This window comes from Eptesicus fuscus, chromosome 12 (assembly GCF_027574615.1).
Source record: "Eptesicus fuscus isolate TK198812 chromosome 12, DD_ASM_mEF_20220401, whole genome shotgun sequence".
Lineage (NCBI taxonomy): Eukaryota > Metazoa > Chordata > Mammalia > Chiroptera > Vespertilionidae > Eptesicus > Eptesicus fuscus.
Genome location: NC_072484.1, coordinates 15,093,837 through 15,120,667, shown reverse-complemented (window position 1 = coordinate 15,120,667; position 26,831 = coordinate 15,093,837). Strand labels below are relative to the sequence as shown.

Below are 26,831 nucleotides of genomic sequence, written 5' to 3'. Positions count from 1 at the left end.
TCTTTTCAACAATTAATCAGCAGTTAACATTCTCTCTCTCTCTCTCTCTCTCTCTCTCTCTCTCTCTCTCTCATAGTAAGTCTTCAAAATTCTGCATGTATTTTGCACTTACAGCGCCCCTCAGTTCAGACCAACCACATTGCAGGTCCTCAGGAGCCACATGTGGCTGGTGGCTCGTGGCTTTTGGACTGGACAACATGGTTCTAGGCAGTTGCTGCTCTGGACCTGCTTTCTTATTATGCTATTTTGTAATGAATCTGAGAATGTCCGCTCTCTGACAGTGAAGTATGCCCTTCTACGAGTGACCAGATGGACCCAGTCACTGTCTGCTACTGTGCTCACAGCGTACACCTGTGTAGGAAGCCATTAGACACATGGTCCAGCCACAAAAATCCTGTGGGGTCAGATTTGGAAACTCAATTCCAAGGCCAATTCTTTCCTGAGAGTCAGACAATAAAGAGGCTAAACAATCAGTGATTTCTTTTAACTTTTTACTTCAAGATAATTTCAAACTTACAGAAAGGTTACACAAATAGAACAAAGAATAGCTTTGTATACCCTTCCTCCCACTGATGTCCCTTCTTCTGGTCCAAATTTCATCCCAGACCCCATGTTGTAATCAGTGTGTCTCCTTAACTGCCTCCGATCTGGGGCGGTTCCTCAGCCTTTACTGTCAGGAGCTTTCGCTTGAGAAAAATACGGGCCAGTTCTCCTATGGAATGTCTACCCGTTGGGGTTTGTCTGCTGTTTCCTCATTCCTCGTTCCAGGTCATGCCTTCTTGGCAGGAACCACTGAGCGGTGCTGTGTCCCTCTCGGTGCATCACATTAGGAGGCACCTGGTGTGAGTTGTCCTTGGACAGCACTGTTAACATGGCGCTTGGTGAGAGTGGAGGCTTCAGGTTTCTCGGCTGGAAATGCAGTGTTCTTACTGTCAATCAGTTGGAGATACTGTACTTTGAGACTGTGTAGACATCCTATTTTTCATCCTTCTGTTGTCTCCTACTTTTAGCATCCATAAACAGTTCTTGCCTGAACCAATTAGTTGTTTGCCAAAGGGTGGGTCGCTAACTTGGCCCTTCATTCTGCATTAATCACCTGACTTGTGGCTGTGGGGAAGCGTTGCCCTCTCTCCTTCATTTATTAATTTATTCACTTATCTGTTACCATGTGGACTTACGGGTTCTTACACTATTCTGTGGGCTAAAATCCATTACCCTCATTATTGTGTTTTTGGGAAGTGAGAGCTTGGAATATGTTAGTTGAATTTTAATACTTGATTTTTGGAAACAACAAATCTGAAACCATAAACATGACAAAGAAAATGAAGGGACAGTTTGTAGTTTGTCATTATATCTGAGAAAGCTCCAGTGAGAAACAAAACCACACATTAATTAGAAGAGCCTATTATGGAAGGGAATTACTTCAAACATGTATTGATTATTATAAACATATAGGAAACACGCCAACTATATTCTGTCCTAGTGAATGATATTCCTACTCTTTCAAAATGTAAAGATCAATTAATTTCACCAGAGGAACAATGAGGCAGCAAAATATCTTGCTTTCTGGGGTTTGCAATTCATGTGGCCTCGGTCTCATAAAAGGTGATTCCACCTGGTTCCTTTGTGGCCCCCCTCCCCCTCCGGACTTTGGGGTTTTATATGTGCATGTAGACACTTTTCTCTTTTCCTTCAGAAAATAGATAGGAAATGGGCAGGCTGTGAGCATGGCTGAGTGGCTGAGTGGCCTAATGCTAGCCTGTGCGCTCCCAGCCTAATTAAAGGGAAATGGTTGTGCTTTCTATGAAGAGAGACGCAGAATAGGAGGAGAGGGACACAGGAAGGGAAGCTGGAGCACTAAGAGCTTTCTCTTTTCTACAAAATTAAATGCCAACCCGCCTCATACTCTTAGTCCGGAATTTATATAACAAATCAATGTAAATAGCTGGACAACTTCCAGTGCTCTAGATTACGGTACAAATTCAATTAATGCAGCCCCTCATAAAAGAGCAATGTGCGAGGAGATGCCGGAGATGCAGGGAAGGGCAGATGCGCAGAGCAGGAGGGCAGACGGGGCCCCGTGCTCCGCATCGCGGGTTAGGCGTCACTCTTAGGGCTGCCAGACCCCACTCCTCCTGCCGGGCTCGGTAAGTCATCAGTGGCTAGATTGGTAAGGTTCATAAGACAAGGTTCATAAGACTGCGCTTTAATTGGTAAACTTAATCAGAAACAAAATCCTGAAGCGTATCAAATTAAGGATGTAAAAATTGCTATTTCTACAAGAAGACCGGTGTTTGCTCTGGCAAGCCAGGCAGAAGTCAGGCGGGAAGAAAACCCAGCCCCGCGGGGCTGCGGACGCCTGCACCTTAGCCCCAGCCCGTGTCCCCAGGCAGCCCATGCACAAGTGGCTTAAATTTGACTTAATTGGCTCACTATGCAAAATACGCAGGCAAAAAGAACTCCATTTGATACTTTTAATTTAACTTGCATTAATTCAGACCAGAAAAAAAGAAAAGAAATGTATGCCTCAGTTTACCTATTATTGTGTAATTTGCATTGATTTTCTATGTAATTTTTATTGATTTCCACATAACTTTTTAAATACATATATGTTATTAATTTCAGAGAGAAGGGGAGAGGGAGAGAGAGATAGAAACATCAATGATGAAATAGAATTATTGATCGGCTGCCTCCTGCACACCCCCTACCAGAGACGCAGCCCGAAACCTGGGTATGTACCCTTGACCAGAATAAAACCCAGGACCCTTCATTCCGCAGGCTGATGCTCTATCCACTGAGCCAAACCAGCTAGGGCAATTTCCACATAGCTCTTTAGTGCATAACAAAACTCCATGAAGACTTGCTATGCAGTCTGTCTTTCTCTCATTGCAGCCAAACTTAATTGCTGCTATCAAACTACAGCTAACTGGTTTATACAGACACCTTTGAATGTAGATAGAACAGTTCTTAAGGAGAAAAAAAAATTGTAGTTGTGCCAAAGAAAGGCTTCGTTTTTATTAAACAGCAAACAAAAAGTGTTTATTTTAATAATTTATTTAGTCCCTAATCCACACCAGAAAGAATCTGAGGCAGCTTACACAAGTATATACAATAGGATAATTAAGAACATCAGCAACAATAATAACACAATACGAATTGAGCCGGTTCCCTGTGCCAAACCTTGTTCCTGGAGTGTCTCTTCGAATTCGGAGACTAACTCTTTGAGGTAAGGACCATCCTTATCCCCATTTCACAGCTATGAAGATGGAGGCTGGAAGAGGTTAACGCTAACCAGTGGCAGGGGTTGGGGGAAAAAGGAAGTCGCCAGTAAATGGGAAATGAAGGCAGGACAGCAACATGAAGCTGAGCTGGGGTAGAGAGACCACGTGTTCCAACACAGGTCTTAATAAATTCACAGGGTTGGCTTTGAGTGTCCTCAAGGTCAGAGCAAGGAGGGTAATGTTACCAGTGGGTAGATTTGTAAAGCTCATAAAATAAACGTATTCTGTTTCCTGAAGTGAAGCACGGTTTTTCCTAGACAGTGTCTGGGATTCAGAAAAACAAATGGCCCTGCCGGTGTGGCTCGGTGGTTGAGCATCGACCTATGAACCAGGAGGTCTGGGTTCAATTCCCGATCAGGGCACATACCCGGTTTGCACTCGATCTCCAATAAGGGGCATGCAGGAGACAGCAGATCCATAATTCTCATCATTGATGTTTCTATCTCTCTCTCCCTCTCCCTTCCTCTCTGAAATCAATATATATATTAAAAAAGTAAAACAAATGGACAGCAGACAGATGACCCTGTAAGCATAGTGTTTCTGCAAACCAGGACTCAGGTGCCGCGGGGCAGGCCGCCTGTGCTTCGTCCCAGCATGATCTGGGTGCCGACACTGATTCAGGACAGCTGTGCGCTGGGATTCGGGCTCTTACAGACACAAAGAGCCTAAGAAGAACCTGTGCTTGAGAGAGAGCACAGCCCCCCACCCCCACCCCAACCCTCGGAGTGGCGGTTTCAGGGCCCGTGTACTGCTCGGGATCTCCCTCCGGAGAGAGTTCTGGGTGTGTCCAGTTCAGACAAACAAACGGGCCCATTGCAGTGGCCTCCAGCAGTCAGCAGCCTTCGTTTTCGGAGCATAGGAAGCCGCTCCAGGGAGTGTCTCGCGCACCTCTGTGGCCAGACAGGGCTCCAGTGCCCAGAGGGACACCGGGCTGTCAGCAGTGTGCGTTCCCGGTCTCGGGTACCCCAGGGTAACTGGGAAGATGCCACCTCTGTAGAGCCACGGGCTGCCCAGCAGTAAGAGGGGTTGTGGACAAGCCATTCAGAAGACGGCTGACTTCTGCCGAAGACCAGCATTTTGGTTTTGGTGCCAGTGAGCAGTAAACACCCATCGTCTGTTTGGGCCAGTGCTAGATTGTGACAGCAAATCCATAGCCCAATTGCATTCAGAGGATACTTGTTTTTCTGTTATCTAGATCTTTAGCAGGTGACAATTACAACTGCTTATCAAATAACTAGTTGGCTTTGCTTTCAAAATCTCACCTTTCTAATCTACCTCAAAGCAATACACTGAATAGATAGAGATTCTGACAAACTCGAGTTGGACAGGAGATATTTACAATTAAACTTCCATGTCCGTCTGCGGGGTTGTTTTGTGGCGGTGCAGCACAGGCCTGCGTCTGCTCGTGCAATATGTGGTCTCCCTGAGCAAACTCCGCTGCCCCAGGATCGTGTAATTTAATTTCCAAACAAACCTACAGTTAACGGGAAATACTTACTTGTTCTTATTCTTAATTTTGAAAATTGTATTGAAATGCAAGAATCCACGTTCTTTCATGGGCAGAATAAAATCACCAGAAGCAACCTTCCAGTGTAAACACAGATTGCTCCCTGCTCTCCTCTGTGTTAAAGCCAACTCAGCCGGTGCAGAACTCAAGGAGCCCGGCTTTGAGGTGGCTCTCACATACAGACAATACTTGTGAGGCTTGGGTTGTTTTTTTTTTGCCAGAAAGTTTAATTTGGGGGTAGCTTTTCATTTAAAATGATAGATATTAAATTCTTATACCTTCAACTAAATACATTCTCCCAGTTTTTATAAATTTAACTTTAAGAAAATATTTTGGTAAAACGTAGATGCTATGCAGTCTGTTGGGCATCATAGCACATACAACATCCATTCTCTCCTCTTCAGAAACAGAATCCTGATTTATAGAATGTTGCATGGTACCTAAAATAAATGACAATGATTCCCAGCCTCCCCTGCAGCCAAGGAAATCATGTGACCAACCTTTGGCCAGTAAGATATAAGTAGAAGTGTTATGTGAGACTTTTAGCAATTCTCCCTAAAGGAGAGGGGAAGGCCCTCTTTTTCCCTTTCTCCACCCAAGACATATATGTGATGACTGAAGCTCAGCAGCTGTTTTGTACCATGAGGCCAAAGGCCCTCTGGACAGTATCATGATCTGACTAGGAGCCCGTTGCACGAAGTTTCGTGCAATAGACTTTCCTTCACCTGGCTGCCGGCACCAGTTATCCGCCAGCAGCAGTTTTCCTCTGGCCACCCACCGATCAGAGCGCCTCCCGCCAACACGATCGGCCACCCCGAGAGGAACTCCGATCGGGAGGCGCTCTGATCGGGTGGGTGGCCAGAGGAAAACTGCTGCTGGCGGAAAACTGGTGCCAGCAGCCACGCAATCGGCCACCCCGAGTTCCGCCACCAGCGTCTTCCGCAGTGCCGGCCTAAGCAGCGCCGGCCGTTTAAGCCGGCGGGAGGAGCGGGGGGTGGGGACTCGTGAGTCCCCGCCCCCCGCTCCTACCGCCAGCCAATCGGCCACCCTGAGTCCCGCCCCCCGCACCTCCAGCCGGCCCAATCGTGGGCGTAGCGGAGTGATGGTAATTTGCATATTACCATTTTATTAGGTATGATGTCCATGGAACCACCATGCCAGTCCTAGACATTCTACCTGGAAATTCTTTACGCCTTTAAAAAGCCACTATTATTTTGAAGTTTTCTATAACAGCAATCAAACCTAATACTAACTAATGCAGGGGATACCGAGGAATCTGGGGTGATTCAGAAAGTTGCTAGAAAGGCTAAGGAACAAGCACAAGGAAGTGAGATCTGGTTGTGGAGCTGTTCGGAGCATGAACTTTCAGGTCACGAGATGGTTAAGACCCATTTCAGCCCCTTGTTAGTTATGTAACCTTAGGCAAGTCATTTAACTTTTCTGAGTCTATTTCCTCATTTGTAAATTGAGCCAGCCAGTCCCACTTTATAGAATTGGAATTAGGATGGAGTGAGATAGTGCACAGAAACTACTTAGTATGATGTCTGTGGGTTTGTGTCCCCAGATGAATACAACAGCGGCTCCAGTGGCAAAGAAAAAATGGGTCCCAGAGTGTAGTGGGCATCCGCAGGTGGTATTCAAGATTCCTTTAGGCTGTAGAGCCATGCATCTTCACTAATTATGACATAACTAGAGGCCCGGTACACAAAATTCATGCACGGGGGTGGGGGGGGTGTCCCTCAGCCCAGCCTGCACCCTCTCCAATCTGGGACTCCTCGAGGGATGTTCGACTGCCTGGTGGGATCAGGCCTAAACGGGTAGTCGGACATCCCTCTCACAATCCAGGACTGCTGGCTCCCAACTGCTCGCCTGCCTGCCTTTCTGATTGCCCCTAACTGCTTCTGCCTGCCAGCCTGATCACCCCCTAACCACTCCCATGCCAGCCTGATTGATGTCTAACTGCTCCCCTGCCAGCCTGTTTGCCCCCAACTTCCCTCCTCTGAAGCCTGGTCACCCCTAACTGCCCTCCCTTGCAGGCCTGGTCCCTCCCAACTGCCCTCCCCTGCTGGCCATCTTGTGGTGGCCATCTTGTGTCCATATAGGGGCAGGATCTTTGACCACATGGGGGCAGCCATAGTGTGTGTTGGAGTTATGGTCAATCTGCATATTACTCTTTTATTAGATAGAATAGAGGCCTGGTGCACGGGTGGGGGCCAGCTGGTTTGCCCTGAAGGGTGTCCCAGATTAGGATGGGGGTTCCCTTGGGGTGTGGGGTAGCCTGAGCGAGGGGCCTGTGGTGGTTTGCAGGCTGGCCATGCCCCCTGGTGACCCAAACAGAGGCCCTGGTATCTGGAATTTATTTACCTTCTACAATTGAAAGTTTGTAGCCTGGAGCGGAGCCAAGCCTCCTGCTCGCTCCATGGCTGCCACCATTTCTGTTTCAGATTTGTCTACCTTCTATAATTGAAACTTTGTAGCCTTGAGTGGAGGCCTCGGTCAGCAAGGGCAGGCGGAAAGCTTGTCTTCCTCCGTTGCCTGGGAAACCCAAGCCTCCGTCCTGCTCTCTGTGGCTGTAGCCATCTTGGTTGGGTTTATTTGCATACTCGCTCTGATTGGCTTGTGGGTGTGGCTTGTGATGTAGCGGAGTGATGGTTAATTTGCATATTACTCTTTTATTATGTAGGATGTCAATAAGAATAAAAAAAATGTAACAAGCACATTAAATCTGTGATTTCACAGATATTATTACTTAAGACAGAGTAGTTTTTTCGATTAAAAAACAACAACAGACCTAACCGGTTTGGCTCAGTGGATAGAGCGTCAGCCTGCGGACTGAAGGGTCCCAGGTTTGATTCTGATCAAGGGCATGTACCTTGGTTGTGGGCACATCCCCAGTAGGGGGTGTGCAGGAGGCAGCTGATCGATGTTTCTCTCTCATTGGTGTTTCTAACTCTCTCTCCCTCTCCCTTCCTTTCTGTAAAAAAATCAATAAAATATATTTAAAAAACAAACAACAACAACAGAGCAAATTAATTGAAAGAAAATTTTTGAAATCAATGTAGTCCTTGCAAAAATGGATGGGTTCCCAAGGAGACTGAAGTTTGGCAAACATGAGCCCAAGAGAGGTGAGCTTAGGACCACGTTTCACTTGCTCTGAGTGATGCTCTCAACTCAGCCCTCCCAGAGCATCTCCCTCCCAGCCCTTCAGTGCTGCGCTGGCGTACGCTCCTCTGGCACTTCTGCCTTCCCGTGTGCACTTGTGGGGTGGGGACCATATCCTCACTGTGGTTCCCTCCATGTTGGCTGTGTCTGGCACATGATTACATGGCAGAGAATGGCCCCTAGGTCTTCCCCTTCATCAGAAGCTCTGGGAGACGCCTAGGTCAGAGAAACACAAAGGGGAAGGCAGAGTATTCGTTGAGGGTAGACTGAGGCAGCAGGGAACAGAACCAGAGGGAAGTAGGCATTAGAAATAAAGAGAAATGCCTCATCCATTAGGATGAAGGGAGGTTCTGGATAAATGGACGGGTGAATGGATGGAAGGAGGAAGGAAGACAGGACATAGCATCTATGTTCTCAGCACACAAACCAGCAGGGAGAAGGGGATGTGGGACAGGTGGCCTCAGAAACCGTGTTTATCAGCCTGCCTCTATCTTACTCTAACCCTGGAACCAGGCGTGGCACACCCAGTGTAGGCTGCTGGGAGCTGACAGAGCTGATGGCTGCCACATAGCAGTGAGGACCCAGCATTGGCAAATGTGATCTATTTTTTAAAGAAGGGCCAGAGATCCAATTTCCAAATGTTGCTCAGGCCAAAGCAAACATGTCTGTAGGTCATACCTGGCCCCTTGATTACATACCAGGATGCTTGTCACTTCCTATCTTCTGTGTATCCGAATGTAAATGGGAGAGACAGGTGCTAGCAGCCGTGCTCAGCCCAGGGTACCACAAGGCTCAGAGTCCCCGCTGAGCATAGCCTACAGGCAGGCATTGTCGGAGAACTGTCTGTCCTCTGCCGTGAATTTAAGGTGCCGCCAGGACAAGGAAGGGCAGGTACCGTGAGAAACTCATTCTCGAAGGACAGCCTGCAGGCCGCCCAGCTGCAGCCCCACCAGGAGAACAGGCCCCTCAGAGAGGCGTGTCCAGCTCGGGCAAACCTCTGTGCGGGTGTGAGTGGCAGCTGGGGAGCCTCTTAATGGGTCTGAAAGCAAAATCTAAGTTGTATCACACCAAGGAAACACTAGAGTGCTTCTCATTTAAAACACAGAGATCTTGGAGAAAGAGATGTTTTTCTTCTCTGACCACCCACCTCCTTGTTCCCAACTGTTGAGTAGTCTAGCAATTTCCAGCTGAACCGTGTGGATGCTGGGGGTGCAGCCTTGATCCTCCTCGGCTCCCCTTTCCTGCTGGCCTCCCAGAGGCCTTGGCCTTAGAGATAAGAACCAGGATTGGAAAGAGCGACACCCTTCACCCACTGTTCTTTTCCCTTAGACGTAGTGTACCTTTCTCTGAGGCCAGTGCATGCAGTTTTCTCAGTGTGCCTTGTCGATCTGTTTTCCTCGGCCTTCAGAGGGACCAATGGCCAAGCTAGTTAGCAGATCCCCTCCCAGACTGTGTGACTCTGTCGATAGAATAGGCCGAATGAGCACATGAAGAGGAGCTCTGGAGAAGTCTGATCAATCGCTTAACGATTGGACCTTATCGACCAGAAATGGCTAATTCAGTTCCACGAGTCGACATTTCCTGGGGCTTCTGAGAAAAGTGTATTATTTACAAAAGTGGTGGAGAATTGAAGTCCTCCCAAGTAAACCTGCATTTGTCAGCTCCACAGAATGTGCAACACAGCAAATGAACACCAGTGTGAACTTGAGGCTTTAACTAAGAACAATGTACCGATATTGGTTCATGAATTATAACAAACGTGCCACACTAATGCAAGGTGTTAGTAACAGGGAAACTGAGGGAAAGGGGGAGTTTGTGGGAACTCTGTACTGCTCTGAAAAGAAAAATCGATTATTTTTTTAAAGTTAATTTTCCAGAAGCAAACCAGGTCTCAGGGAGCATAAAAGTGAATCATGGACAGAAGCCAGGCTACTTGGGGGCTGTGAGTGGTCAGTGACGGAGGTCCACAGCCTGGAAAGGCATCCTCATCACAGTGACCCCGAGGTCATCGGTGAGCCCTTTAAACACGGCGACCAAAAGCCAGCCGGTGTGGCTCAGTGGTTGAGCATTGACCCATGAACCAGGAGGTCACTGGTTCTATTCCCAGTCAGGGCACATGCCCAGGTTTCCGGCTCCATCCCCAATTGGGGGCGTGCAGGAGACAATCAATGATTCTCTCTCATCATTGATGTTTCTCTCTCTCTCCCTCTCCCTTCCTCTCTGAAATCAATAAAAACATCTTTTTAAAAAAATTACTACCAGAAAAGCAGTTTCTGTAAGACCTGGAGAAGGACCTTGCAAGTGAGATTCTTCACTAGGTAGGTTTTTGGTACCATTATTTTTTCCTTCATCAGAAGATTCCTTTCACCTGTACCCGCAACACTTTACATCTAACAACCACCCTACAAATTAGCAGCTACTTCACTTTGTCCAGGTTTAACTTGGTCCGTGGGCAGTCTGGGATGCCTGATGTTGCAGACAGATGTGCAGAAGCTGCCCTCCAGGTGGGGTAGGAACCTGCGCCCGCTCTCCCAGGTGTAAGAACACTAGCATTTCACGGCCTTGTGGATAATGTCTCTGGGGACCACCACGGAAACTGCAATAAAATCTGAAAGGAGCCTTCAGAAGTCCACTTGTTGGTTTGGTTTCAAGGGTATTACTTCATTATCACTCCCTGTTTTAATGGAACCCAAGACTTCTTTCTTGAAAGACAAAAAAAGTGAAATCCAAATAGAATTCTATGAAACCTCTTTTTATTTTATATAAAAACTAGAGGCCCGTTGCATGAAGATTCATGCAATAGGCCTTCCTTCCCCTGGCTGCCGGCACCCAGGACCCAGGCCTTAGCTCCGGCCACAGCAGAGAAGCCAAGCCTCTTCAGTCTTCAGTCGTCTTCAGTCTTCAGTCTTCTTCAGTCTTCAGTCTTCAGTCTTCAGTCTTCAGTCTTCAGTCTTTAGTCTTCGCTTGGGCCGGAGCCTTCAGTCTTCGCTCTGCACCTGCGTATGCAAATCAACCCGCCATCTTTGTTGGGTTAATTTGCATATTCACTTCTGATTGGCTGGTGGGCGTCATGGAGGTATGGCCAATTTGCATCTTTCTCTTTTATTAGTGTAGGTGGCTGCCACTGGCAATTTCCAGGAATATGGGTAGCAGTTGGCTACACCAATTGTGACCTTCTCAATGGGATACCAAGCTGTTTTTCCACAGGAGGCAGGGGTGGGGAGTGTGAGAGAAACACAATTTCAGGTCTGCTAGGCCCCTGTGTAAGCTGTTTAGCATACTGTGATGCGAACAGGGGTTGCCAAGTCCAAGGTGTCATTTCTTCTGGATGCTAGTGTGAGAAGCCATGGAGAGTTTCAAAGCCAGCAAAAGGAAGAATTGGCAATGCATCCAACTTCCTCATCACCCCTTTCCCCCCAAGCACTGGGCAGACAGAGGATTAAAGGCCACTTACTTCTCCGGCCTTGTGTGTTTGGCTTTGTGAATGGAGGCTATGCAAATGTGGGCGTTAGATGGTGGGCCAGAGCCCAGGGTGGGCAGCAGCATGACCCTAAGGGAAGTGGGATTTCCGCAGAACTAACTCTTTGGAGAAGACAATGAAGAGATGAGAGTTCTAAGGACAATAGGCAGAAAGACTGCCTGAACAGCACCTGGTTGTGGCAACAGAGCTGGACTGGGCGAGGAAAACTGAGACAGAGCATATGCTGCCTAGAAGGAGGTGGCTGTGGACCACCGAAACAAGAGGGCAGGCGGGAACTCCTGATGGTGCACGGAACCACACGGGTGGGGTTGGGGGGACGGGATGACTCAGTAATTGAGGAAAGAGAGCAACAAGTTTAAAGGGGCCCTTTGGTTTCTAACTTAGGGATTATGGTAGTTTCAATACTGGCACATCCACAGTTCCCTCAGGCTTCTCTAGAAGTTGTTTAGACCTAAGAGGCAGGGGCCACCCTGGAAAAGCTGTGCTTAAGTGTCTGGACTTCAGTTATCATTGATGTGTTGGTCTAAGAAGCTACCGTCTAGGACGGGTCAAAACATCACCCCACGGAGCTGATCCCTCCCGGGCAGCCAGCCCTGTCCCAATGTCTTTCCTCCAAGAATTAGATGTTGGACATTGGCCAGGGTTTGTAGGGGCCCAGAACCTTGTAGCCAGGACTCCCATTGACTGGACTGCTTTCATTCGAAGTTCAGTGGCCTTGAGTATCTCCAGAGGTGAGCAGTCCCTGACTGATTTCCATTGGGTGCCCTCCTGACACCCTGACACATCTTTGCAAGCTGCAGGGCTCAGAAAGACCATCGTTAAACCCTGGTTTCACACACAGCTTTCCCGCTGTTTTCATTGAGTTTCCTCCTTTCTTCAGACTTGGGGTATTTTGCAGAGTTTTGTCAGCTATTTATTTGGCACAATTGTATTCTGTATCAATGAAAGACCAAACAAGGCCAGGCATATAGAATATACACAGTGCAATGTGCATTCGTTCATTCATTATTCATTTATTTCATGAACAAATATAGGATGCCTGTTGCAGCAAATGCTGAGCTAGGTGGCTACAGAGCGATTACACAACAGCTCTGACTCTACCCCTGCCTCTAGGAGCAACCTTCCCACCCATCACCTTCCTGAGCTCATCTTCTACCTGAGCTCATCTCCTACATGGTCTGGGCACACCCCTGCCTCTGCTCACCGTTTGTGCCTGCTGTTCCCTCTCTCCGAAGCCTGTTCCCTGCAATCTCCGCCAGGCTTGTGCTCTCCCTCCCCTCAGGTGCTTACTCACTAAGTAAGTCACCGCCTTAGGTGACTTAGCCTTTCTTTGGCCTCCTCCTATCCTTTCTGGATTTATGTTTTCTCCTAAGCAGTTCTCATTCTCTAACATTTTATATATTTACCTATTTGTGGCTCGAATATAAAGAATGTTTGTCTGTTTTGGTCCCTGCTGTTTCCCCAGTACCCAGATCAGTTCTGAGCACAGAATGGGGAAGGAGTAAATATTAGTAAAATTAATAGTTGGATGAATATATGATCTGAACAACCAAGTAGGTAATTAAGCATGAAATTGGGTCATGTTCTGGTCAAGTGAGTAGATGATAGGTAATAACAGATAGAGCTAAATCCATGCTGCTCATAGCACAGACTTTTGTCATTAGATTTGTCTTTTAATACCTCAGTAGGCCCTGGGACTCATTAGCTGCTTCCCCGAGAATTAACTTTAAGCCTCGGAAAACAGAAGGTGCCCATCTGCATGTGGGCACCAGTTTGTTTTTTTTCTTCCCCTGTGCACAGATATAACATCCATTAACAGTAACAGGGATGACAGACATCCAGTAAGAGTGAAGCCCGCATAATCGATGTGTCTCTAGCCCTGAAGCAGTGAAGTTTCCTGTTCCAAGACACTTAGCATTCAAATAAAGTAAGAGTTTAGAACACCGACAAATGTTCTTGGTTATCCCAAGAATGCATCAGATTTTCAGCAATCAGTAAATAAAGGATGGCCATATTGTTCCCGTGAAAGAAAGCATGTATCCAAGCAGTTTTCTGTGAAAAGTTAGCGACTACAAACCCTAAGAGAGCTGCTCTCCTAAAAGAGATTCAATTAAGCATCAGGGCAATTGTACGAGGACCGTGTTGCAACACCGAGGCGGCCTGTTTTTCTGGTCATTATTAATCCAGAAACCTTAATGATGAGCAACGTTTGTGTTATTGTCTCCCCAAATTTAATTTGTTTATGCAGCAGTTCAGTTAATCCTGCAATCTGTTTTTCTCAAACGAGGGCAGATAATGGAGACACCGTTCTTTACAAGTCTTCAGGCTTTTAAATTCTGATAAAATCAGGATTCTTCACTGGGTCTTGCCCCAGCTCTGAATTAAACCACTTTGAATGTAATTATGGAACCTGGCCCTACATCAGGAACATCCATTTAAAAAATTGATTGGCCAGGCTGTTCCACGGGGCATTTTATGAGCAAACGATTGCAATGGGGCCAGGATTGTAATTTACAAAGGCAAAAAAGCAGGTAAATACTTTATTAGTGGTAATGAGAGGGTTTCCAGCTAACTGAATCTTTTCTTTCCTCACTAGCTACTTCACGGAGCCCTGGTGCATGGCCCTCTTTCACGATCGTTTTATTGATCTCAGGAAAGAGTTACGCCAAATGTTAACCTCCAAGGAGGTAAGAGTGATTAATGGATATGTGTGTTATTCCTTGCAAATTATAAAAAATTTGTATGGTTGATCATTTAGACTTCTCCCTACATTCCCACTTTATGGTTTTACTTTTAAAACTATCTGTACTTCATGTAAACAAACTACGGAGTATGTAAACATGATGGTGATATTCAGGGGAAATGGATTCTTTAAATCCTTTTATGAGGGGCAACTTACTTTTTCCTTTTTACAAATAATTGTATTTTCATCATCAGCGGACAGTGTTGGCTGGAAACTGGATAGGAGTTATATCCACTCGCCCTCAGGAGTGAAGCTTGCATTCCTTTAGTTTATGTCTGTTCGGCCTTCACTACACATGTGTGCACATGCTGTTTTTAACATGTAAAGAGAAGTCACCAAATGTCCAAACACACTTCTCCTATAACCAAAACCTCTCTCAAAACAACACAGACTTAGATGGAAGTGGGGCGACACAGCCCAAAGGCTCCCTGTTCGGCAAGAAATTCAACTCTGCAACGTAAATAGTAAAATATCTGTGAAACTTTAAGTTATTTGTCTCAACACCGGAGTCCTCACCAGAGCAGGGAAGGTTAACACCTGTGCTGAGAAAGCGGCCCAGTACCCATCAGAGGCTCTGCCTCGCTCCACGCAGGCACCGGCTGCGCTTCCTCCACGTTCTGCTGTCTCAATGGGCAAGTCCTGCGTCTCTGTTGTCATCCCAACAGGAACCCACTCAGGTGGGCGGAGGTGCTGTTACCCTCTGCTCTTTACCAATGAGAAAGCTGCAGCTGAAGATTTTAAGTTGACCCGCTGTGGTCACACAGCTCGTCAGTAGCCAGCAAGCTTCAGACTCAAAGGTCTCTCACTCCAAAGATAGGAGCGTAGGCACTGAGCCACCCGGGGCCAAACTGTGTGGCGTGGTACCTTCTCTTCCTTGCCCACCCCATCTACCCCCTGTGTTTCAGTTTTATTCCTGGAGTGCAAGCTGGGAAACTGAAATAGTTTTACCAATCTGAAGTAGCTTCAGAATGAGAAAAAGAGGTTAACAGTTTAAATCAAACTCAGTTTGTCTTTAGGATCCACGTAGGTAGGGACCCGGCAGTTAAGTGTCCACGAGAGGGGCAGAGGGGACTGCGGCCACAGGTCAGGAAGTCCCTGCACTTCCTCCCTGGCTGTGCGGACTCAGCTCCGGGGAACTGTGAGTCTGGGTGGTAAGACTGGTGCGGACTGCACTCCCTTTGATGCCTCAGATTCCCACTGCCTCTCAAAACGTAATCTGCAGCTCACTGCTGCCCCACAGTAAACATCCATCCCTTTATGACTTACCCATCAAAACTCTGTGCCAAAGTCCTCTAAACCCCAGCTCTGAGCCTCTCTGTGAACGTTTTGCATAGGGCCAGGGGTTTTAGGTGTCCAGCTTAAAAGGGAAGCTTTTCCTTCATCTTTCTAAGTAAACTGTCAAACCCAGTGATTCGCTTTTCATGGCGCTCACTGAGGACTGTCAGCCTGTACTGATGAACAGACGTTTGCTGTGGGTTGTTTACTATAAACAAACAGCGTGGGCAGCGGGCCCTTGCAGGAGGTCAGAAGTGGCCATGGGCATGTGAGGAAGACACACTAAAGGCTCCCCGACCATTCTTGTAGGTTTTTAGATTTCCAGAAAGTGAGACTTCTGAAAGAAAAGCCTCCACCGGGGACTGTTCTGTTTTCCACGTTTGTATTTGTAAAGTGGAAAAGGCCACAGGAAGAGGTGGTGCGTGCAGCGGTCTCTGCCTCCAGCTCAGATCCCTGGGGAACAGGGACTAGCTGCTTCCACCTCGGAGAGCTGAGGAAGGCATAAAGGAGGGGATGTGATGTGTGCAAGAACATGGCACAGAAGAAGGCTGTCGGCACGTGCCGACCACCACAGGGGGCAGTGGTGGTGACAGTTATGGTGGAGACAGGCTGACAGGGGAAATGCCAGTCAGATGCACACATGCAGGAATTTCCTTTAAGAGTCTGATATTAGGGAAATAGAGAGTATAGACATCCCTAAAGAATAACAGTAATTCCTTTTTCTCATATTGAGTTGCTGTAACCCATTTCATCTCAGTTTCTACCTTTTCCTCAGGAAAATTCAGAACTTCAGTCCCATAAACTATGCTATCCTAGAGCTTAGCATATCAATTTTCCTCTTTCTCCACATGTGGAGAAAGAAATAAAAGACGATTATCTATAACTGTTATAAGTCACCTCAAATCTATATGTCATTTATTTTAAAAAGAAGCTCATTATAAGACATCTCAAATCCTTTTGTGGACGTAGAGAGGAAATCCATTGGCACTGCAGTTAGCTGCGACTGAAGCCAAAGAATCATTGACCAGAGTGAAATGTGGAGTAAAAATTACCCTTCAAAATCCTTTAAGAACCATGTAACAATTATAAACATACATATACCTAACAACAGAACCCCAAGATATATGAAGTAAAAGTTGATAGACTTGGAGGAAGAGATTGTTCTAAAATAATAGTTGGAAACTTCACTTATTTCACTTTTAATAATGCATAGAATAATCAGAAGATCAATAAGGAAGTAAAAAACTTGACCAGAACTATAAAAGAACTAGTCTTAACACATATATATAGAACATTCTACCCAACAATAGCAAGATGCACATTCTTCTTAAGTACACATGAATCATTCTCTAGGATAGGCCATAAGTTAGACTACAGAATGATTGTCAATAAATTATAAATATTTAAATCAAACAAAGTATATTCTCTAACCACAATGAAATGAAACTAGGAATCAAAAACAAAAAGAAAACAAAAAATCACAAATTTGTGGAAATTAAACAACATATTCTTAAGCAACTTCTTTTATTTCAAAGAAGGAATCTAATGGGATATTAGAAACACTCAGAGACTAATGAAAATGAAAACACAACACACCAAAATTTATGGGATGCAGCAAAAGCAGCTTTCAGAAGAAAATTCATAGCTATACTAGTAAATACCTACATGAAGAAAGAAGAAAGAAAGAAAGAAAGAAAGAAAGAAAGAAAGAAAGAAAGAGAAAGAAAGAAAGAAAGAGAAAGAAAGGCAGATCTTGCTCTGGCCAGGTAGCTCAGTTGGTTAGAGCATCGTCCCAACATGCCAAGGTTGCGGGTTCAAGCCCTGATTGGGGTACATACAAGAATTGACCAATGTGCCGAAACCGGTTTGGCTCAGTGGATAGAGCGTCGGCCTGCGGACTGAAGGGTCGCAGTTTCGATTCCGGTCAAGGGCATGTACCTTGGTTGCGGGCACATCCCCAGTAGGGGGTGTGCAAGAGGCAGCTGATCGATGTTTCTCTCTCATCGATGTTTCTAACTCTCTATCCCTCTCTCTTCCTCTCTGTAATAAAATCAATAAAAAAAAAAAAAAGAATTGACCAATGAATACATAGATAGGTAGAACAACAAAACAATGTTTCTCTCTCTCTGTCTCTCTCTCTCTCTCTCTCAGATCAATCACTCAATCAATGAAAATTTTTCAAAAAGAAAGTTTTCAAGTCAATAACCTAATTTTATATCTTAAGGAACTAGAAAAAGAAAACCAAACAAAACCCAATCCTAGCAGAGGAAAGAAATAATAAAAATTTTAGTGGAGATAAGTGAAATAGAAAAATTTTTAAATGACAGAAAACTGATGAAAATGAAAGTTGGTTCTTTGAAAAAATCAACAAAATTGACAAACCTTGAACCAAATTGACTAAGAAAAAAGATACGTTACTAAAATCAGAAATGAAAGACATTGCTACTGAATTTACAGAAGTAAAAAATGATTATAAGAGAATACTATGAACAACTGTATGCCAATGAATTAAATAACCTAGATGAAATGTACAAATTTCTAGAAACACATAAACTACAAATCTGACTCAAGAAGAAATAGAAAATCTCAACAGATCTATAAAAAGTGAAAGTATTGAATCAGTAATCAGAAACCTCCCAGCAAAGAAAAGCCTAGGACCAAATGACTTCACACTTAAAGAATTAACACCGAAACCAGACAAAGACATCAAAAGAAAAGACAACCACAGAGCAATATTCTCTATGGGTTAAAATGCAAAAATCTTCAACTGATAACTAGCAAACTAAATCCAGCAGCATAAAACCATGGCCAAGTGAGATTTACCCAAAAAATGGAAGAGTGGTTCAACATATAAAAATTAGTCAATGTAGTACACTACATAAATAGAATGAAGGGAGCAAATGCTACCACCTCAATTGATGCAGAAAAAGCATTTGGCTAAATCAGACATGCTTTCATGTAAAAGCAGTTTTTTAAAAAAAAGTAGAAGGGAACTGTCCCAACCTAATAAAATATGTATAAAATGATGATGAAAGAGTAAATGCTTCACCTCTGTGATTTGAAACAAGACAAGGATGCCTACTTTCATCAGATTTAACATTATACTAGAAGTTCTAACCAGAGCAATTAGGCAGGAAAAAGAAAAGAAAAAAGGCTTCCACATTGGAAAGGAAGAAGGAAAACTATCTTCTCTAATGATATGATCTTATATATAGAAAATCCTATAAAATGCACAAAATAACCTTAGAGCTAAGGAATAAATTCTGCAAAGTTATAGGATACAAGATCATACAATAATCAGTGGTCTACATTAAAAATGAATAATCCAAAAATGAAACTGAGAAAACAGCTCAATTTATGATAGCATCAAAATAATAGAATATTTGGGAATAAATTTAACCAAGAAGGTGCAAGACTTGTACACTAAAAACAAAGCATTTCTGAAAGAAAACAAAGAAATGGAAACATGCCTGTGTTCATGGATTTGAAGACTTAATATTGTTAAGATGGCAATACTATGCAAAACAATCCACCACTTCAATGCAATCCTATCAAAATCCCAATGGTATATTTTGTAGAAGGAAAAGCCAATCCTAAAATTTACATGGAAATGCAAGGGACTCCAAGTAGCCAAAACAATTTTGGCGCTGTTAAAAGAAAAATCAAAGGACATCCTATATAATACAACCCTAATATGCAAATTGACCAAATGGCAGAACCACTGATGGAACAACTGGTTGCTATGACATGCACTGACCACCAGGGGGCAGGCGCTCAATGCAGGAGTTGCCCCCTGATGGTCAGTGCGCTTCCCCTGAGAGAGTGCTACTCAGCCAGAAGCTGGGCTCATGACATGTAATTTTCATACATGTGGTAAGGAGCAAGGGGTCCTGGACTGCAAGAGCCCCAGACTATGAGAGAGATATCTGACTGCCGGTTTAGGCCCGATCCCGGGATCGGGCCTAAGCTGGCAGGTGGACATCCCCCGAGGGATCTTGGACTGCAAGAGGGTGCAGGCCGGGCTGAGGGACACCCCCCCCCCACACCACACACACACACCCTCCAGTGCACGAATTCCGTGCACCGGGCCTCTAGTACTCAATAAAATTTTAAAACTTACTACAAATCAACAGTATCCAAGACAGGGGTGGTACTTATATAAAGATAGATAGACAGATCAATGAAATAAAATTGAGAGTCCAGAAGTAAAGTCATTTACATGTAAAGATATTAACATGATCAATCATTAGGAAAAGGCAGAGCAGAACCACAATGAAATATCATGTTACACCCACTAGGCTGGCTCTACAAAAAAAAAAAAAAAAAAAAGTAATAATATAACAAGTATTAGCAAGAACATAGAAAAATTGCAAGCCTCACACATTGCTGATGGGAATGTAAAATTGTGCAGTTGCTGTGGAAAATGGTTTGATGGTTCCTCAAAAACTTACACATGGAATTAATATATGACCTAGTCATTGCACTCCTAGGTATGTACATCCAAAGAATTTAAAAATCCAAATGGACACTCATACATGAATGTTCATAGCAGCACTATTCAGAATAAACAGCCCAAATGCCCAACGGATCAATGGATAAACAACGTGGTATATCCGCAGAATGTAGTATTATTCTGCCATAAAAAGAAAAGAAGTCCTGAGACATTCTACAAAGTGGATGAACATCAAAACTCTATGTTAAATGGAAGACCCAGACACAAAGGATCATGTACTTTATGTGGCATTGGGACGTGGGTTGGTCATAGGTGAGCACTTTGAGAGGGGAGATGGTCACACTGAGAGGGAAGGTGGTCACACTAAGAGAGATCACCCTATAAGAAGCAAATGAAAAGCACACAAAAATCTGTTTACAATCTAGAGAGCACTGTTTGTCTCAGGTAAATTTAAAAGCTCTATTTTGTGACTTTATATTATTTACCCCCATATCAGAGCAGCGTTATATAAGATCCCAAAATCTTCAATAATTATTGTGGGAATAAAAATAATTGTAAATTGATTGCATTTGCCTGATATAATTCTCCTGAAAAATTAAGGGAGAAGGGACAAGCCTCATATATATTGCAGCATATAAGCTTGGGGGCTGCTGGGGGCAATCAAATTATTCAGCCTCTAATATTTAGTAGGGTCTCGCTTAAAAAAACAAGTGATAATTTCCCTATGCCTCCCTATAGTTGGAATCTATTTTATCTATAAGTTCTTACTATTAATAAATTAATGATGCAGTGGAACTCTGCAAGTTATCCACTTTTTAGTTCAAAATAAAAAGAATTATTGGAAGTTCAAATAAATATAGCATCAAAGTCCATGTGACTCTTCCTTTAAGGTAATTTTCAATTATTGTGGTGTTCAGAAAGCATGCAGCTCAAACCTTGGTGACGTGCTTTTTATAACAATCCTCCTATAAATAGATACATGGGCAGATGAAGCAAATATAGTGCCAAGTTGGCCATAGAATCCAGGTACAATTCTGTCAACTTGCTGTGTGTTTGAATATTTTTGGAATAAAATGTTGGGGAGAAATCCCTACGATATTAGGGAGATGCACAGCATATGATTCTGAACTTCACATAACTTTATTTTCCCTGAGTCCTATCTTCAGAGATAATCAATGAAATTTGGCTTTACGACTGTATTCTAAGGTTTAAAAATCCTATTTCTTAAGGATTTACTTCACTAACCAAGTGAAGTAAACCATCTAGGAGTTTTCATGTAAAAACATTTAATCAGCCCTAGCCTGTTTGGCTCAATGGATAGAATGTCGGGCTGCAGACTGAAGGACCTGGGGTTCGATTCCGGTCAAGGACACATGCCTGGGTTGCAGGCTCAGGCTCAATCCCTAGTAGGGCCCATGTAGGAGGCAGCCAATCAATGATTCTCTCTCATCATGGATATTTCAATCTCTCTCTCCCTCTTCCTTCCTCCCTCTAAAATAAATAAAAATACATTTTTAAAAAAAAACATTTAATCACTCCCTTTAAAATAAGCATGATTACAGATCATTTTTTATCTGAAAATCAAGAGCTTAAAAGTACCATGCTTGATGAACCTTGAGGATGTAATGCTAAGTGAAGTAAACTACTCACAAAAAGACAAATACTATATAATTCCACTTTTATGAGGTCCCTGGAGTAGTCAAAATCATTGAGTCAGAAAGTAGGATGGTGGTTCCCAGGAACTGGGAGGAGTGGGGATGGGGACTTAGTGTTTAATGGGGACAGAGTTTCAGTTTGGGAAGATAAAAAGGTTCTGGAGATGGTTGCATAACAACATGAATGTCCTTAATGCCACTGAAATATACATTTAAAAATGGGTAAATGGTAAATTTTATCATGTATATTTGGCCACGATCGAAAATATTTTTTTAAAAGCCAGGAAACAATGACCATCCTTGGGGAATTGAGCACTATGTTCTTCATGTTAATGCAACTGTTCTCGTCATGGGGCTTAACGTAATTTCTGTATCTGGCCTCTTGCTGTGTTTTCCAGGAGGAAGAACTTCCCTCCATGGAACAGTTAGCCCATCAGGTAGTCGATGAGGAAATTAACCTGACCGAGAAGCCCAGGACATACCTCAAAAGAGTTTTCGAGGAAAGCATCTACAAGACGCTGGTGGAGAGGAGCATCCTTGACTACCTGCAGTATAATCACTACCACCTGCCCATGTACGCGTGGCCAGGCATCATTTAGTGTGGCCACGTTCTCCACTTTATTGTTTCCACACCTGGAGTTCCTGGAAGTGCTCTGTATAAGTAGGAAGCCTCTCTGAAGCCTGGCTTGACAGCCAAGCACCATTGTCTCCTGGGTTTGTTGTCTTCTCTGCATGCACTTATGCATGTCATTTTCTATCGTCCCAGTAGGTGGCGCACGGCTGTGTGCCTCTATTCTGGGCCAGGGAGCTGCTCTGCTAATACCAGACATGTCGGTACAGAATAATCTATTTTAGCAATAAAATAAGATCAGGCTGTGTAAAACTTGTTTTTACCTTGGGTATGACTTTCATTTCCTGAAATGGTCTGCCGCCAATTTTGTTATTCACATGTTTACCCAGTAATAATCCTAGGCAATAAAAAGGAAAATCGTGTGCCCACATGGAACATTCGTAAAACTGATGATGAGAAATTAACTCTGTAATTCAACAGCAGAGGGACTGATTGGGTAGGAAAATGTAAGGCAACTTTTGGAATGAGGAGGCTGCAATCACAGACCCTGTATTTCTATTTCATGTTGCAGGTCATGGGCATAAATGCAGTGAAAAACTAGAATATAACACACGTACAGATTTTATTTTTCTTATTTATTTCATTTCATACATGGGTGTTAGAATAGAAAATGGTAGTCAGAAATTACTCTAGTTGACTTCCTTAAACCCTTAGCCTTGTTGCTTTGCATTGGGGCCTGGTACATGTCACCTATAATGTGGGTCAGAGACCTTCTTACAAATAAAGAAAATTAAGTGCCTACTAGAAAACATGCGGATTTAGAAACAACACATAAGACTGCTTTCATTTATTTGGATCTCTTTTAGGTGTTACTGTGACACTATTTGTGACTGAATTTTGACCAGCAGGGGCTTAAATTTGGTTCCCATAGACTTAATTCCAGTTTTTGTTCCGTTTTTGCATTCATATTAATGTTTAGCAAAAGTTGGCACGATTACAAGGATAACACAGCTATTAGATGGAAAGTCGTAGTTGGCATTACAGATTTCCACATCCGTTATCATCAAATCGATACTTCTCAAAAATAACATTGTTCTAGCACACTAGACACTGATTTTTCTAACGCAGGCAGAAGCAAGCAATAAACTCCACGAATTCCCTCACATGTGTGTTTTACCCAGCCTCGGCCACAGGGTAAACTGTGTAACTTGAACGGAGAACAAACGCTACTGGTTTACTCCTCAAACTGCCATCCCAACACTCAAGGACCCTATTTCAAGGGCCTGTGCATGAGTCAGCTCAAGAAACTATCCTCCCCCCACTCCCTTCCCCTGAGAGGCCCTGGGTCCACTGGTCAGCAAATAGTGAGTGTCTGTGACAGAGGATCAACAGTTATGATTTCTGTGACCAAGTACTGCCATTAAAAAGCTTCTGGTCACATTAAAGGAACCCCAAATGGCAACGCCAATTTTAATATTGAGTCATACATACATTTAATGCTTTCCTTTGCCGCTTTTTAAAAAGCAGTCTTGGACCTCCCTAAGTATCATGGCAAATTTGAAAATGTCTAGATTACATTCTAGTCTGCAAAGTGTATCAGATGAGGTTGTTGTAACCATCATCTCATAGTAAGTGAGTACTTTTGGGAATCTAGGCATGGATTTTAGCACACGTGTGAAGACGAGCATTTTATCACTGAGGAACAACTTTTCTAAGAATAAGGGAAGTACCCAAGAGTGGTTGATCCCAGGTTAAAATGGGCGGTCTTAAGGGCTTTGGGAGAATGGAGATATTGACTCCTTACTAATGGTGAAGACTCACAAAAGAAGGCTTCAAAGAGACCAACATTGGGACTTCTCTGGGCATGCACGGACTGCATCATGAAGTTCCTGTGTGTTTCAGTGTTGGCTGTAGAGCTGGGGACATCTTGGGTTCTAAGCCTGATTTTGGAATTCTATAGTTTTGAACAAAGAATTCTGATGAGAAAATACCAAAGTTCATTTTCCCAAGTTTTCCCCAAATCACATGCAACTACCATGCCTCCCAGTATGTTGGTTTGTAATAGAGCATAGCCACCTCCTTTCCCCAAATGGCTCCTCATATTTCACCCAAATATCACAGGAAGGCAGAAGAAAAATATAAGACGAGGTGACAGAGGAAAAGAGAAACTGCATGGAGAATAAAATGTAAAGCCAGCGAAACAATATTTACCCTTAGAAGTGGGAGAAAGGGAGGAAGGGAGGGAGAGGGAGGGAGGGAAGAGGAGGGAGAGAGGGAGAGAGAGAGAGAGAGAGAGAGAGAGAGAGAGAGAGAGAGAGAGAGAGGAGAGAGAGAGAAACAGGAACACAATCGCACCGGGTGAGCGAGGGGCTCCAGAGTCGCCTGTGTGCGGAGCTGTTGATTGTTTTCTGGTTGAGAGAAGAGGTGACGATAAGGCCGGGATAAAGTGAGCCCAGGAGCGGGCAGGAGCGGGCAGCTGTATGCTAATGCTCACAGAAACCAAGCCTCTCCGTCCCCCATTAAAGCTGGCGGCCAGGAGGCCACACATCACTGAACAAATAGGCTCTCTCTAGACAAATAAAATAACACACGCTGGCCTGCCTGCCGGGAGGAGGGAGAGTTGGGAGAGGGACGGGTGGGGGGGGGGGGGGGTGAGGGAGGGGAAGAGAGAAGGGAAGAGTGGGAGTGAGGAGAGGGAGACGGGGAGAGGGGAGGAGAGCCACGGAAGGGGTGGAGGAGAGGCAGGAAGAGACTGGGGGAGCGGGCTGGACAGTCTGAGAGGGGGAGTGGGGGAGTTACTGGGAGAGAAGGGGGAGAGGCAGGAGGAATGAGAGAGGTGGGAAGAGAAGGAGAGAGTGATGGGATAGGGGGAGGGCAGGGGGAGGAAGAGAGGGAGAGAACGGGACGAAGAGGGCAGAGGCGCGGAGAGGCAGAGGGGTGGGAGAGAAGGGAGGAGAGGAGAGGGGAAGAGGCAGAGATGGGAGGAAAAGAGGAGGGCGGGGTGGACAAGCGGAGAGGACTAGGAAGCGGGGTAAGAATACAGAAACCCAAAACCAAGAGCAGGAACAAGACTAGGGGAACCCTGGCCAAGGTGAAAAGTGCGCGCTCCTGGCCCCCAGGAGTCTCCGTGTCCGCCCCGGGCGGAAGAGAGGGAGGAATGGAGTCGCAGTGGCCTCCCTGGTCAGTTTCTGATGGGTTTTGTCGGTGCCTTTTCTGAGACGAAGGCGCACGGAACACGGGGCCGTCACCTCACAGGCGGCAGCAGCCCCCTCCTGCGCCCACGTTCAATGTCATCCCGGCCCTCCGCTGCCCCGCCAGCGCTTCCGGGCCCACGGCTCTATCATGACTTTCTCACATGGTCTACCTTCGCCTCTGCCGGCTTTTGCCCGCACCACCCTTCCAGTCCCCGGGCCCCGGCCCGTCCTGCCTTCTCCCCGACCCGGCCGGGACGGTCCCACCCGAGGCAAAAACAGTCCCGAGGGCACTTGGAGGCGCGCTCGGTGTTCAGACGGCACACTCGGGGGCCTAAACACTCGGGGGCCTCAAGAGGGGCACCCCCACCCCCCACCCTCACCCCCGCCCCCGGGATCGTGCGCGCGCGCAGCAGATTGCCGGGGGCACTTGAAACTCGAGGGGAGGGACGCACTTGAGCGCCGCCGCCGCTCCTCGCCGGGCGGACGGCGCGGCCTCGCAGACTCTCCCTTGTTCGCTTTCTTTCATGCTCTCTCCTTTTGTGTGGAATTATTTAAACGGGAGATCCCGGGCAGCTTTATGCTAATGTGCCGAACAAAGGCGGCGGCGGCCCACGGGCGGGCGCCCGGAAGGTGCCGGGAGGCCGGAGTGGCCGAGCGGGGCAGCGGGCGGCGGGCTGCGCGTGTCTCTCGCGTGCCCTTGGGGCGGACGAAACAGCTCCTCATTCCTGCAAACACAGAGCCTCTCCCGGGCTCGGGGCGCGCGCGGCCCTCCAGGCACGGGCCCCTCCGGGACCGACGGCGGGGACTGAGGCGGTAACGCAGGGTTCAGGCGGGGATCGCGGCTCCGGATCCAGGAGGGCCTGGGGTGGGGCTCCTGTAAAGGCTGGAGAGCGCTCAGCCCAGAGGGAGGGTTGGGGGGTGAGGTGGTGTGTGGGGGGGAAGGACCTGACAACTCCCTGTCGCCCCTCCCTGGCGTCTGCAAACTCGGCCGGCGCCGCGGGATGAGATTGTGCACCTTCTCGTCTCTGCCTTTCAGGAGCTCAGGGGTTGCTTGGGCTGGTGGACACCTCAAGAGGCAATTTCTAGGCCGAAATGCCCCCCTTTCGTGCTCATTTCCATACTTCAGGCTTTCTAGAAACTCCCTGGAGCTAGGTCACAGTGAACCCCCCGCGCGCTCCCCGACGGCAGCCTGGGAACCGAGGCCGGGCAATCAGAGCGCCCGCGGCCCGCAGCTCCGCAGTCCGAGGAAGAAGCCACCAGCGGGTCCGCACGGACAGGAAGCGGTAGAGGCCGCCGCACTTCTCCAAAGCACTGGCCAGGGCCCCGCAGGAAAGGGAGAGTCACCTGGGGCCGGGGAAGGACATTTCGGCCGCCCTTCCTGGGTTCCTCACGCCTGCGGGCTTCGGTGAAGCTCCCCTGGAGTGTGGGTTGGGGCGCAAATCAGCGCTCAGCGCTTCCCCAGCTCAGCTCCTCCCGGCGGGTATTCGGACGCAGTGCGCTAGGGCAGCG

The 26,831-nt window shown here is 46.0% G+C and overlaps 1 protein-coding gene across 2 annotated transcripts in view; it reads left to right on the top strand.

Moving 5' to 3' along the window:
- The window catches only part of CFAP61 (cilia and flagella associated protein 61), a 242,240-nt gene extending 219,800 nt beyond the window's left edge, over positions 1 to 22,440 (top strand). For both annotated transcript variants that reach the window (XM_054724456.1, XM_008141292.3), the window contains 2 exons: positions 14,028 to 14,118; positions 21,956 to 22,440. In XM_054724456.1, the coding sequence (XP_054580431.1) occupies positions 14,028 to 14,118; positions 21,956 to 22,156 (292 nt within the window). In that variant the 3' untranslated portion in view covers positions 22,157 to 22,440. The remainder of the gene's footprint in view (positions 1 to 14,027; positions 14,119 to 21,955) is intronic.
- The last annotated feature ends 4,391 nt before the right edge of the window (positions 22,441 to 26,831 follow it).